At 41.1% G+C, this 14,581-nt stretch overlaps 1 protein-coding gene and 1 long non-coding RNA gene across 2 annotated transcripts in view; one reads left to right on the forward strand and one right to left on the reverse strand.

Annotated features, from left to right (window-relative positions):
• Positions 1-13,031, reverse strand: part of CS (citrate synthase) — a 34,149-nt gene extending 21,118 nt beyond the window's left edge. The window contains exon 1 of the mRNA XM_063293686.1: positions 12,774-13,031. Coding sequence (XP_063149756.1) covers positions 12,774-12,827 — 54 coding nt within the window. The 5' untranslated portion in view covers positions 12,828-13,031. The remainder of the gene's footprint in view (positions 1-12,773) is intronic.
• The window catches only part of LOC134490564 (uncharacterized), a 259,536-nt gene that overhangs the window by 176,355 nt on the left and 68,600 nt on the right, over positions 1-14,581 (forward strand). The window lies entirely within an intron of this gene.

A 14,581-nucleotide genomic window follows, 5' to 3' on the forward strand; every position in this document is an offset into this window, starting at 1 on the left:
TAAGAATGCCTGGTTCACCCCACATCCTAAGCCAAAAACCAAACAACCCACATAATGCCTCAGTGCAATGTGTGAACAACCAGTTAAAAAATACAGAATCAAGACACCAATGGAGTTACTGAACACCTTTTGCTTGCAGGAAAATATGGTTTGGTAGGGCCATCCATCAGAAACTAAGCTTATACCACCAAGTTGGAGGGTTGTTAAAACCGATTTGATTCTTAAGTAGATCTGGTTTTATGTAGCCCCAGCATCTAAATAAGCCACAATGACAGTGAAAGTCTTTTCCAAGATGGGCAGTTCTACTGGTTTAACGAAAGGCTTTGAACATATGAAGCTGCCTTCCACAGAGTCAGACAAATATGCCCAACCCAATATTCTCTAGTCTGCCTTGCCTGCCAACATCTCTCAGGGTTTCAAAACTGCACTGTTTGCCAGCCTTTCCTACAGGTGTCAGGGATTGAATACAGAGCCTTCGGCATGGAAAATGTGTGCTCTAGAATTGAGCTGTGATCCTTAATCAAGAGGATTTTGCATATAATTCTTCAGATTGATGCTCCTGCCTAGACCCGAGGCATCAATAGACTATGTGAGTTATTGCCCACTACCATAAGCCAAACCTCTGCAAAAGGTTTGACAAGATCAGCTACTTTCCCCATTAAGTAGAAACAGTAACCAGTGCTGCCTAGAAATCAGCCAAACTATAAAATGACAGCTCCTTAATAAGCAATCTTACAAATATTACTGACAACTCTTTGCCTACTTCCAGCTGACTTTCAGCTTCCTTGCAGAGACTTCCTCTGAGCATCCTGGAACTCACATTTGTTCATGTCTTTTTACCTGCTTACCTCTTCAACAGCCTTCCTTCTAATGCCTTCTGAGGAGCACATACACGGAGGCTTCCGATCGCGGGCAGCCCACGTAGCAATTGAGCTATCTGGCTTGACACGCACACCTCTCTGATTGGAAAAAAATATCCCACTACAGACACTGCTAACAGCTAGGCCCATTAAAAGAAATATTGAGGCATCAAGCTATTGCAGAAATGTTACTTCAGTTTCCACAAAGGCATTCTACATAATGCAAAGCAGAGAAAGCCAGCTGTAACCAGGACCAGGGACTTTCAGATTTAGGACCATTGAAGGATCTATTATACTGCCAAAACTGGAATTTCAACACTAAAAAGGCAGCAGTATAGCTTCACTTTAGCTTGCAGCAGAAAGCTGCTTTTCTCCTAGAGCAGATCAGAGAAGAAAAACCCTCAGTCACTGCTTAAAGCAAATGGAGGAAGCTTAGGGGCAAGTGGTGTGGTTCCTAGAGCTGTATCTAAGCAACTTCTATTTCTTCTTCACTCTGGACTTAACAGAAGTACCTTGGGACAACTCCCAAAGGAAGGTTGTAGAAAAACAATATGAATTGGAAAATATACCAAATATGGTCATTTCCCACCATTTTTATGGGCAGATGATTGAATTTCCTTTTCAAACAAATACCCTGCTGATGTACTGGATTATTCTCATATTCCCAACTAGCACTGGCTGTTCTAAATACACTATTTGGAGGATCAGGAATAGTACAGTTACAATTATGCCATCATAATATTTAACTGTTTAGCACAGAATATAAAAATATTTATTTGTATACACCTCCAGGGCTATACTTTGTTATTATAAATCTACATTAGCATTTTGCAGAGTTTGAGTTTACATATACTTCAATATTTCAAATTAATATTTACAAAATCCTAAAAGCTTTGGACTTTAGTCAGATCTAGGGAAATTCCTATTTGTTTTTCTTATTTTGAGCCATGAATTATTACTGCAGATATGTGGACAGGGGGGTTAGTAAAAAATTTGAGATGGCAACTTAAGGGTGCCTTTTTGTTTTTGCAAGGCTCAATGAAGGTATTAAGAAACAACATGGAGATCACAACCTTGTGGACCTCACTGTCTCCTTGATCAATCAAAAATCTTGTTCACCAAAAATCTAGATATGTAATCAGACTACCTGTAAATCTATAATTCTTTGGATTATATGAGCTTTGTATGAACATAACATATTGAGGTTCCAGAAAAAAGGAAGCTACGAAGCAGTTAAACAGCTGTAATTCTTGGCACATTAAAAAGTCTATTACAAGCAATGATATTATTATAAAGCAGTTCATTTTTTGTGCAGTTATAAGAGGTTAGCTTGTATGTATAAGTAGGCAAATAACGTAAATGGACAGTGTAATAACAACAAGAATGTAAATATAATGAAATTCCATTTTGTTATTACTGCACTGAATCCAATCCAAGTATATTTTCCAAAAACAGCCTTGCAGGTACCTACATTTCTGGAATGAAAATGGTCTTTACCTGGGCCTGTTACTTGTATAACAACTTGCAGAGTCAATTTAGATAACTTTACCTTGTCTTCTAAGCAACTGGCCACAAAGCAGCAAACTAGAACCTAGCGATAGGTGCCATGGAGACAATATGTTAAGTAAGCATGCACCAGCTGCATGTGACCCCAAATGTTAAAGGTTTCTTCTAACTACTTCAATATTTGCACTGCTCTCCTTCCATAGTATCACCATTTTTTCTTTCCATTTATTGCCTCATTCTTATTTTGTAATGGTAGGATGCAATTTCTGCAGCTGGTTACAGCAGTTAAAAACAAACAAACAAAAAGAAATCTTCTGTCTGTACTTTCTTTTATGGAAAAAAGAGATATTGCTTGTTACAAAATCTGTTAGAATAAAGATCCTAAGGTTCAAAATAAGTTCGCTGTATTGTACTATAAATTCCTCTAAGTTTCTCTTTAAGACTATTTGCTGGCCTTCAGATCACAAATACAGAAAGCAAGCTAAATATGAATGCAGTACTACTCCAACGGTTTTGGCTGAGTCCAGAAGCTCAACAGATCATTAACTATTCTCAAGGTTAACACAGGCCCAGAATTACAGTTTGTATACAGTAGCAGCAGATGGTACCATATACACACACACACACAATGCTCTGCTGAATTTTGCTATGCATTCTCACATAGTAATGTCACTAGCAAAGTGGAAGTGCAACTGAAAATCAGGCAAGCTCTCAAGCCTGCTTCACTTTGAAGGAGCCACAATGGCTGCATTCATATATCACACTAGGGTTAGCTAGAAACTATGGCTTAAAAGCCTCAATGGTTTGGAGCGCACAATGTCCTATAACGTCTTCTGTTTGGTTCTGTTTTGTTTCAGCTTAGCATGTTGTGTGGAGTCTCTAGATATCTAAGATCTACAACACCTCTTGTATTTTATCTGATCCAGGGCAGAAAGGAAGAAAGTCAAAGAAGCATTTAGGCTAGCAACACAAACAAGCTTTCGAGATTCAGGGCAGCAACATAATCACAATCCCTAGACTGTGTTATGCTGACAAGTACATTGGTTGTTCCAATAAACAGGAATATGGAGGGCTCGTGGTTGAGCTGTGGGGTTCTTGGTGCTCTCTGAGCTTGGCTGTTTGCTCGCAGACATTTCATTACCCAACTAGGGACTGATGATGTTGCCTAGTTGGTAATAAAACTTCTGCAAGCAAACAACCAAGCTCAAAGAGCACAAGAGACAATAGAGCAGACAACAGAGTTTTGCTGGCTGGGGAATTCTGGGAGTTGAAGTTTACACACCTTAAAATTGCTAAGGTTGAGAAACACTGCAACAGAGACTCAGAGAGAGAGAGAGAGAGAGAAAGAGAGAGAGACTGACTCAAAAGTCTCAAAAGAGACAGTAAAAAAGCTAAGAAGGAAACAAAAAGACTTAGAACACAGCCTCTCCAGCAGCCACCGCCCAGATAAGCAGGGATTAACACCAGGCAGACAATCAAGCAGAAAACAATACCCCAATCAAGGAACTACCAAGGAGAAAACCACACTCCCACCAGCACTGGCAGGGCAAGCTACTGTCTATAAACAGGGAGCAAACCCCACACTCACCAGCACTGAAGATGTTACCTAGTTGGGTAATGAAGCGTCTGCAAGCAAACAACCAAGCTCAGAGAGCACCAAGTTGACTCCACAGTTCAGACTCCTGAGCTACAGATATTCTCTTCTGTTGAAATATGACTTAATAGATGTAACAGGGAATCTAAATGATATAATTTGCTAATAGAAACAAAAGCAATAGAAAGGGCCCTGTATGTTGAAAATATCCACACTTAGAAATCCTAGTGAATGAACCTAGTGATGGTGTGGAGCTCATCAGAAGTAAACTAAGTGTCTAAATGTATAGGAGCAGTACTGTTACTGGTATCTACAATTCTTGCCCAGTTAAGGAAAAGATGTGAATGATGCTTCCAAAAAGCAAATTGTAGGTCTTTTAAAGAGACATGTGACAGTAGTGATGGGGGACTTTATCTCAACGTCTGTTGGGGAGGGGGACAAACACTGAGAAAGCAGCACAAAAGGATCAGCTATCTTTCACACAGTAATTGGTAATTAATCTGGAGAGAAATCTTGGAGATTAAAAAAAATTCTTCAAATACCTAAAGGAGTGCTATAGAGAAGATGACCAAGTCCTGTCTATATCATCCCTTAGCACGCTATGGAATAATGGATTTAAATTGCAGGAAGGAAGATTCCTTTTGAATGTTAGAACTTCCTAACAGTAAAAATAGTTCAGCGATGGAACCTATTATCCAGATATGTGATGGACTCACTTCACTAAATGAGTTCAGGTAGAGGCTGACAGCTCTCTATCAGGGATGCTTTGATTTACATTAAGCAAGAGTTGGACTTTATGATAGTCCAAGCCTATGATCATAGGGCTGGCAAGAGACATAACAGCATGACTTTACATACAGGAGGGGCTGCTTACCATTACTTCTTTGGATAGTTTGACTTTAAAAAAAAAAACGAATGGAGCTTTTCTTTCCAGAAACCACCAAAACTTAGCTCTCAGGATTATGAGTAGATTGTGAAGAAAGCCTACATGCACTCCCAAATACTTTTTCAAATGTTTTTCATGAACTAAGTTAGCGACACAAAATGCTTTGTTTTTATATAGAATCCAAAGATTCTGACCCTGCTTGATCTGATTTCCAGGATTCAAGGTTCCTTTCACAGATGCTTTACTCTCTCAATTTCACATGCCTCTCAAAATAGCACACACTGTTGCATACTGAAAACCACAACAGAAAGTGTCAAGCATTTGAGGCAGGGAGAAATTCCTTGGAGCCAGTCAAGTGATGAATAAAACGCCTGTACTATTAAAAAGCATGTGTGTGTGGCAAATACCTGTTTCAGATAGTAGAACCACCTCCTACTTAAGGGGCTCCTCTCATTAACTTTCTCACATTAGTGTTTCTAATACTGTATAGTTCAGAACCACCCTGCCCCAAAGCTGTTGATGAGAATTCTAGAATGGCTTGTTCTCATTTCTTCATTTAAAATTTCCTTTTAGTGAGGAACATCTATGAAATACCAAGCTTCCATGTGATACAAGTATTCACCACAATAATTATTATAGGGTTCTGTGTAATCCTTATCAATAGTATTATCTAACAGGGAAGTCAGGAATCTCAGCTGATCATATTAGCTTTCCTCCAAATTAGCAACTTGCATGCTAGCTGGGAATTTTAGGAGTTGTAGCCCCGACATATCTGGAATTTACCAGGTTGGGGATAAGCAGACTAAATTACACAATCTCCACTCCTGTGTTGTCCAGATTAGATGTTTAACATCAAACCAACTCTTACTTCATGGGCAAAAACTACAGAAATAATACTTTTTCAGTAAGCATCCTTGCAACACGCCATATATTACTGTAGGGTTTCCTTTTAAAATCCAAACCCTTTTTTCAGGCTCTCCAAGTTCAGGCCCTTCATGTATCCAGAAGGCATGAGAGGAAAGGAAAAAGATAATGTCTAAACATACCTCAATGGTGAGCCCAAGTCACTAAATACCAATACTGCTTTAGAATATCCTTTGTTTACTTCTTTGAGAAGACAAGCTTAATGGATGAATTTGCTGCAAAGACCAGCTATGCCTTGACTGGCCTATGTCAAGAACAGCACTTATTAGCCCTGCATTTGAACACAGCAGCTTTGTATTTAAGCATTGCCAGTCAATGGTTGCACCAAGGAGGCCTTAACTGGGTTAAGCTTGTTCATTACTAGGATGAGAGACCACCAGAGAATTTCAGGACTGTAAGCCAGTGGTTCCCAACCTTTTTGGCACCAGGGACCGCTTTCATGGAAGACAATTTTTCCACAGACCGGGGGGGGGGGGGGGATGGTTTCGGGATGATTCAAGCGCTTCCTCTTTTTTCCGACCTGACCTTTTCTTCAGTTTGGAGATAGCAGCCAATGGGCTTGCTTTCTCTGACAGGAGGTGGAGCTCAGGCAGTTATACAAGTGATGGGGAGCAGCTGTAAATACACAGGCTGTAAATCCGCTTGCTCACCCACCACTCACCTCCTGCTGTGCAGCCCGGTTCCTAACAGGTCACGGACCGGTACTGGTCCATGGCCTGGGGGTTGGGGACCCCTGCTGTAAGCTACAGTAGAAAGTAAAAACAAAAAAAAAGCATCCTGGAAGGCAGCAACAGGAAATCGTCTTGTTGGCAACAGGAAGCCTTGCTGGAAGGCAGTAACAGGAATTGCCTTATTGGCAAGAAAACTGCAGGGTTGTGTCCATGTAGTCAAGCTTGATTCAAGGGTCTTTTACATATTTTTAAGCCATAAGGAACCAAGTAAACAGCTTAGCAGAAAAGAGAGAGGACATTCTGTGTCTAGGCTAGAAACCAAGCAGGCTGACAAAAGATGGAATCCCCTTTCTCCTTACCTAGCACAGAAATGTTCCTTGTTAGCTAACAGATTCAGAGATCCTTTCTGGCAAAATAACCATGTCAAGGTTTACTGTACTTCAGCTTTCCTTTGCTTTTCAGACCTGCAAAGGTCATAAATGCAAGGATTAGTCGCAGAGTTACTTTTTCATCACTGTCATAACTGTGAATAGTCACTATACAAGGCAGTCACTAAAAGAGGATTACCTGTATTCATGGAGCTAGTAAACACAATAAATTCTTTCATTTCTATAGGTAATTACTGTACCCCACACAAAATCTACACTAATCTCCAGAAGCCACAGTTTAGCTGAGCAACTCTCAGTGATGGAGCTTTCTACGCTTATCAGAAGAAATTTGTGCTCTCTCTCTGATGTTGCTCTCCAGAATGGTCACAGCAGGCGGCAGCATCTAGTCAACCTCACCCTTTCTGGCATCAGTTAAGCAGGACGGGACCTGGTTAGTGCTTAGATGTGAGACGACCAGAAAATCCCAGGGCAAGAGGCTAGACTGAAAAGTAAACAAGCAAACCAGAAGCCTGTTTTGGTCTGCAAATTTCAACAAACACTAGCTGCATGCTCCTAAGCCTCTCAGACCGTCAGAGAGACCAAGAAACTAACCTGTGCCCAGATTCTGTATGCCACAGCATCAGCACATACTTACCCGCACGCACCTATACAGGCCTAAAATTTACTCTATGTTTCAGTCATTATACACTGACAATCACCAACATGTACATATGAACGAAGTATTTCCAAATGGAAAACTTCCCTCAAAGGGGCTTTTTAAAAATCCCTTCCCATGGATTTGGTTTTTTAATATACTGTTTTGGTGTGGCTGGAGTATACATGCAGAGGAGGAAGGCATTCATTAGGTTAAAATGGCCTTCATAAGTTCCATTTCTTTAGGTCTGTGGAAGGGAAGATATACTAGTAGATAAATCATACACTATAAATCAACATATACATTATATTATATACATAACAAAAAAATTGAAAATCAATTGTCACACATCCTGTCCTTGCAAATAGGGTCAATGATAATAAAAAAAGGGCCTCATGCAGGACAATATTATCTTTCTACAGAAGGCAGTTTATTATTTGCCAAGTGCTTATCAGATCCTTATATAAATCAAGGTAGCAGAAGAGAGGATATGCAGAGACCCTCAAACAGATACATGCAACTGCAGTTTTATTCTTCCCAAATCCAGGAAGGGTAGTTAAGACTACCAAGCTTGATCTGCTTGGCTTTCTAATGTTGACACTGAAAGTACATCTACAGAAAAATAGAATTCTATTCCCATTTTTAGGTCCTCTCATTATTTAGAGGACACTGTCACAATAAATGCCATTAGCTTCTATAGAGCCCTCAATATTTAGCACCATGAGCAGACACCCTACACACCATTCAACCATGAGTACAATCAGGTGACAAGGCCAGCCAAATTCCTTTATGTCATTTTAACCTAGATATCAGCACCTGAATGATGCAAGCCTGCCAAGGACAACCTTACCAATGAATCGGAGCATGGCTGTTAATTCACTCAGGGAGAAACCCCACCAACTGGCTAAGCAAGAACCTCTGTGCCTGTGTCTTCCTGTTCTTTTCATTGACAGGGTGCCAATTCAAACTCAGGTTCAGTGCCTGCCCTGTATGCTCCCCTTATTCTTCCTTCTCTCCTCACAGCTTTAAACTGCACCCAAAAGGAAGCGTAAAAGTGGCCCCAATGACAGCATGGAGTCAAGACAAATCTGAGAACAAGCAGCAGAGTTATTGTCTAAACAGCTGGGAGAGTCTCTTACAAGATATAATCAAACCAAGCACCTTTCCTTATTTGAAGCTGACACAATAGGGATGTCAAATATATTTACTGTACTACATTTATTTATTTAAAAAAGCATACCTGTGTAGTGTTATTTGCTTTTAATTTTTTGTGGGTTTTTTTGTTTTATTTAAAAACTACCTATACACACATCATTATTAAACTAAGTATTAAACACAACAAAAACTAAACTTGGGAAACTCCAGAGGTCAGAGCTTGGTTAATTCAAGTGCAGGCCCCTTTGGATTTGAAGAAACAGCAAGTATTAAAAATCACTTCTTAGGACCAACAATGTATGTTCCTGACTTCAAATAAAGGTTATAGAATAAAGGAAGGAAAGCTGAATTTGTTTCATTCATCCATTCCAACATGTGGATTTTTTTGTCAGCATAAGCATTACCTTCATGTATAATTGGATCAAAAAGTCCTTTTACATTTTTAGAATTAAAACAAGCTATATAAGTATATTTTAACTTATATTTTCAGATTTGCAAATTTTTGAATATGTATTAGTAGTTCCTTGAGATTATATGTCTTTTTCAAAGTTCATGTAATACTGAAGCTATTTGTTTTAATGCTTCTATAGTGCTTTTAAATGTTTTTAAGTCATTGTAACCACACAGCAAGTAAATGTTTCTAGTTTTGACTTATCTATTGTATAACAAGCATCACAATATATATTATTATTTCTATGCTTGTTCTATATAATGACCTTGAAAAAGGTGCCCATTCAAAATGACCTGGGCCTGCTTAATAAAGTTTTTCCTTCACTGACACTTAGGACTTCCTTCTCTCTTTCTGTTCTTTTGCTTTTAGTATCTACCCTCTTTTCCTCATTTAATGCACAATTATATCTCTAACTACAGAAACAGAGGGTAAACTCACAACATCTTTATTTTGGGAACATAATGTTAAAAGTAAAGACTGGGCTGATGTTAGAGAATATCTGACATGCTTTTAACAGAAATTTAGAGCAAAGCTAAATTTCTAATCAACATATCCCCTCTCTACCCACAAAGTGAGCAGACACCTGCTGATTATAGCTGGATAGGCAAATAAATCATATTTGCATCGAATTGCACAACAACAGCCTAAGCACACTTACAGCCTTTCCCAAACTGTTAAGCACCAGGGACTCAGACTTCCACCCCTAGTTTCACACTTTACACACAATGAACCAGGCTTAAAATCATGAACCCAGCCACTGGGTTCATCACTTTCCTGAACACGTAACTACTCCCAGGACCAGTGTTCCTCTAGCAGTGAAACTAAGGCATTAAATGAAGTGTCATTCCAATTAAAATACATCCCACCCACAAAGATATTTAATGATCACTCAGAGGCACTTCTAAATATGTCCATGATCATATAAATATAGGAGCCATTAGGCAACACTCCAAAAAGTGGATTTCTAGTAGTACAAGACTTGTCCTTTTCTTTTTTCTTCAACCTCCCATATGTTTGCTCTTGAGGATCTTCCAGCCCTGCACAGAAAATGTGGGAACCTGCAGGAGGAAGGGAACACATTCCATCAAACAGACTGGCACCACAGGATACCATCTGCAGGCTGGATGAACATTTCCAAAGGTTCTGGAAAAGCACATGTGATAAATCCTGCTAGGTATCTAAACTTCAAGCTATTAACAAGGCTAGTTGCTCCTGTAATACCTGCTGCCACTTATAAAAAGCTAACATAGGAGGGAGAACCATATGTTTATGAATATCCCTAACCCTATAGCAGAGCCCAAGAACATGTTACATAACCTACTCCTAGAAAATACTGCTTCCAACCTCCATCTAACAGACTGAAGAGTGGTAGAAATGCATTTACTCACAGAAGACAATACATAGATATAAAAAACACAAAATTAAACAAGAAAGGGGGAAAAAGCAGCAGTCAAAAGCAAAAGGGGATTAAGAACATAAAGATCAGCAGTTTTTGCAGGTCATTACAACTGCAGTTATCTGGCTTTCATTCTAATCTTCACCATCCATGTTTCTTCTACATGTAAGTACCACATCTCTGTTCTACCCACAATTGGCTCAGATTAAATTTTTGGAAAAAAAATTGCTGAGTACAGCAACAGGGTGGGGGAAAAACCAGGAATGGAAAAGAGTAAATAAATCTAAAAATAAGTGCTCTGGGATCAGCCATTTGAATCCATTGGCTAGGGAACTTAGTAGGCCTGGAGGCCAGATTAAAAAAAGAGAATCTGTTTGCCCTACAAACAGGTCATGGGCAGACACCCTGGCAAGACAAGAGCAAACAGGCTATTGAACTTTCTGTAAAAGTCAGATAATGGGATTGTATGCCAAAAGAGAATATTAAGAGGAAATATAGCCGCCCAGAGTTCCTCCGATGGGAGATGGGCTGGGATGGATGGATAAATAAACAAACAAACAAACAAACAAATATGCAAAGAAGGAAATTGCCAACTTAGACAACATGCTCCCAGAAATGACTATTACAGCATGTGATTATATAATTGAATGCTTCCAATATATTTAACAGCTTTAACATTGCCAGTTTGCAGCAAAAATTGTGAGAGATAAGAAAAATGGTCCTTTACAAGGCAGTCAGACTACATTTCAAAGGCACTACTTGTTTACTCTGCCACCTTCAATGTACTTGATGACCATTATCACATTAAGAAATATCAGCAACAACAAACAGCCTGACTGCTAGCATTAAGAGGCACTCCACTCCCACTCCAAACTACACAAGGAAAAAACACAGGCCCAACTGTCTTCAGAAAAAACACTATTAGGGATACACAAAATAGCTTGTACAAGGAACAGCTAATTTCAAGTGGTTTATGCACAAACCAAAATAAGCATGTTTCAGATGTTTTTTCCAGATACAGCCCAGAACAGCTGTTTTGTTGTGGATATGGGTTGAAAGGAGTTGTTCAGATGGTATATTTTGTTTCAGCTGCTGTAATTGGGTGGTGTTTCTTTGCCGCTATCTAGTGGTCATCCAGATTTTGGTAGCCCCAAAGGCTCATTCTGAATCCTACTGCTTTCCATAGTCAGAACACCAGAAAGTGTTTCAGGTTTTTATTCTATTGAAATAAAGAACAGTAAAAACCTTTGGGGTTTTGTTTCTACCAACCTGCACTCAGTCCAAAAAAGGTCAAAACAATTTCTGGGATGAAATGTTTCATGTTTAAAACAAAACTCATTTTCCATTTTGTGGACATCCCTAGAAACTATCAAAGAAAAAGCTCAATTTAACAGTGGACTTTACTGCCTTCTAAGCAATTTACTAATGGACACTCTCTCCAAGTTATCAGATTACTTAATAGGGAAGGAAGATCAGAAAGGGGGGAGGGGGAAATAGAGGCACACACTTTCCAAGCTGTATTTCCACCAGCTGAAGCAGTTGAGCCACATCAGTCTCATGCCTTACAAAGGAACATAAATACCCGGCATGCACCTTTCCCCTAAATACCAACTTAAAATTGTAGCCGAGTATATTATATATAAATTGAACATGACACAGAGACATAAGAGCTTCCCCTTTACAGGTCACGTGAACGGAAAAAGAGTGAGCCGTCCCGCCAAGGCCTAAAGCATACCACGAAAGCCGAAGATGGTCAAACTTCGCAGTATGGGGGCAACGGAAATGACCGACCCCATTACATCTGTTTTTTTTCCCCTTTAAGAGCCAAATCTCCAACTACCAACTGTCCCTCCCATTTCTAAGCCCCCCCAGCTTTAAAATAATAATTCTCTACGACAGCGAGACAAGAATGGAGAAAGGGTGAGAATAAAGAACATTTAAACGTACTCTCCCATCATCGCAGCTGCTGGAGAGAGAGACGCAGGGTGGGGGAGACAGCCCGTCTCAACCCAAGGACACGAGAAACTCCGCATGCTAAGCGTATCTGCACGCGCCCGTAGGACTGCCCCACCAAACGGGGACACCCTGTTCAAGTCGCGCTTCGACTGCTCTGCAAGGCGAGGTGGGAGGAAGCGCGGAGAACTTCCACGCGGACGCGCGCAAGACTGCCCTGCGGTGACAGATCGCAGCCCTTCTTTCCTTCCTCGTCTGCCCAAGTCGCGGCACAGCGGACGTGGCGCTTGCAAACAGCCACCAAACCCACCCACCGAAAAAGGGAAGGAGCGGGGGGAGGGGAAAAACCTTCACCTTGGCTCCCAAGAGGCGCGCGGCCGCCCTGCTACCGGCAGTCAACAAGGTCATGGCGAGCACCGACCAAACTGGTGTGGCGGCGAAGGGGAAACCAGAAGCCGCCCTCGGAAAGGGGACAGTCCAGGAGGCGGGCAGAAAACAGGCGGCAAAGACCGGGGGTAGGGGAGAAGACGAGCGGGCTGCGCCGGGCTGGGTCCTGGCAGCGTCAGGGCGGAGCAAGGCTAGGAGAAGGCCCAAGGCGGCATTAACAGAGTCACTCGCTCTCGCCGAAAGAGCCGCGCCTCTTTTCCGGCGGCGAGGGAGCGCCGCGATTGGCTGCGGTGCGGTGATGGGCAGGGCTTGCTGCGCTCGAAGGGGCGGGAAGGGCGGGGTCGAACGTTGAGCGAGGCGTCCGATCTAGGCGCCTGAGAAGGTGCCTTAACGCGCGGCGCGTTCCCGCTCGCCTGAACTTCAGCTTGGGCTTGGCTAGCCTGGGCTTCCCGTTCTGCGAGGGTGGGAAACGGTTCTGCCCCCATCAGGAATGGCTTTAATTTCCCTTGTCGGGATGTTATGAAAGGTGCTTGTGAGGGTGTGTGTACACACACACACGTACGTCTACATGCACATAGATGGATTTCCTCTTAGAGGAGCCTAGCTGGGTCAAGGAGAATAGACAAATAAAGTAGCAGGATTTCACTCACGCAGGGAGAGTCACAGTGACTCCAGTGGTTGTGATGCTACTGGCACTTTCACGCTTTAACAAAACCGCCAGTGTTGTTACTTCTACACGTTGCCAAAGAAACCATGAAGAAAACTTGTTATACTGTATGTAAAAAATCTCTAGTATAAATTCCACTTCGGAGGAGCACCACTGAGCATGTAGTATAGAAACAGCTTGGAATAAGTGCATAATAATTTGTGCAGTAGATAACCTAAACCAGCTGTTTTGGATTACAACTCCACAGTCTGTTGCCATTGACTCTGCTGGTTAGAGCTGATGGACGGTGAAATGGAAACATTTGAAAAGCACGAGTTTATAACACTAAAATGAAAGAGGGTTCTCAGTTTAGCATGATAGAGATGACTCAGTATAAGACACTATATTAGAAGAAAAGTATTTGGAAGATATTTCAGTTCAATGGTAAAGTATGTAAATACTGTTCTGGTACAGTGGAATAGCAAAATGTCACATCCATTTGTCATTTTAACATAATGCTGCAAATTATGACTACAGCATCATAGGCTATACACTTTGCATTAAGCTATGTTTTTTTAAGCAAACCATGACTGGATAGGTTCTTACATGCCAAAAGCTATAAAACATGGTTTCTAACCACGATGACTAGGTAAACTTACTAAGTTAAAATAAGCTGTATTTGTTTAGCCCAGGGACAGAAAGTCTGCAGTTTTTCTGTACTGTCCTTTTCCAGTGTTAAAGTAAAATTAAATCAGTAGTCCCATCCAGTCAGCAACAGAAGACAATCTTGTCCTTTGTCTCAAGCAACAGAACAGGAAAAGCCCAAGCATTGAAGCATTAGAATTTACACAGTCCATGCTTTCAGCATTTGACAAAGGCCTCTGTCTGGAATATGCCTCCTTTTGGTGCAGTAGTGGAACATCACTCAGCACTGCGCTAGTATTTGACATAATGCAGATCCAAGGAGTGTGGGAAGAGTGATAACGCAAGAGATATTGCAGGACAAAGGCCTTTCCTTGGCCAGTGGGTTGGTCTATGCCTCTTGCTCCATTTGGCCAAGTGCCTCACCTATTGCATACCTTCCTGAAATCCCCAAAGTTCCAAATACACATTCTGCCTTTAGCCTGTA

The sequence above is a fragment of the Candoia aspera genome, chromosome 2, assembly GCF_035149785.1.
Source record: "Candoia aspera isolate rCanAsp1 chromosome 2, rCanAsp1.hap2, whole genome shotgun sequence".
NCBI classification, from domain to species: Eukaryota; Metazoa; Chordata; class Lepidosauria; order Squamata; family Boidae; genus Candoia; species Candoia aspera.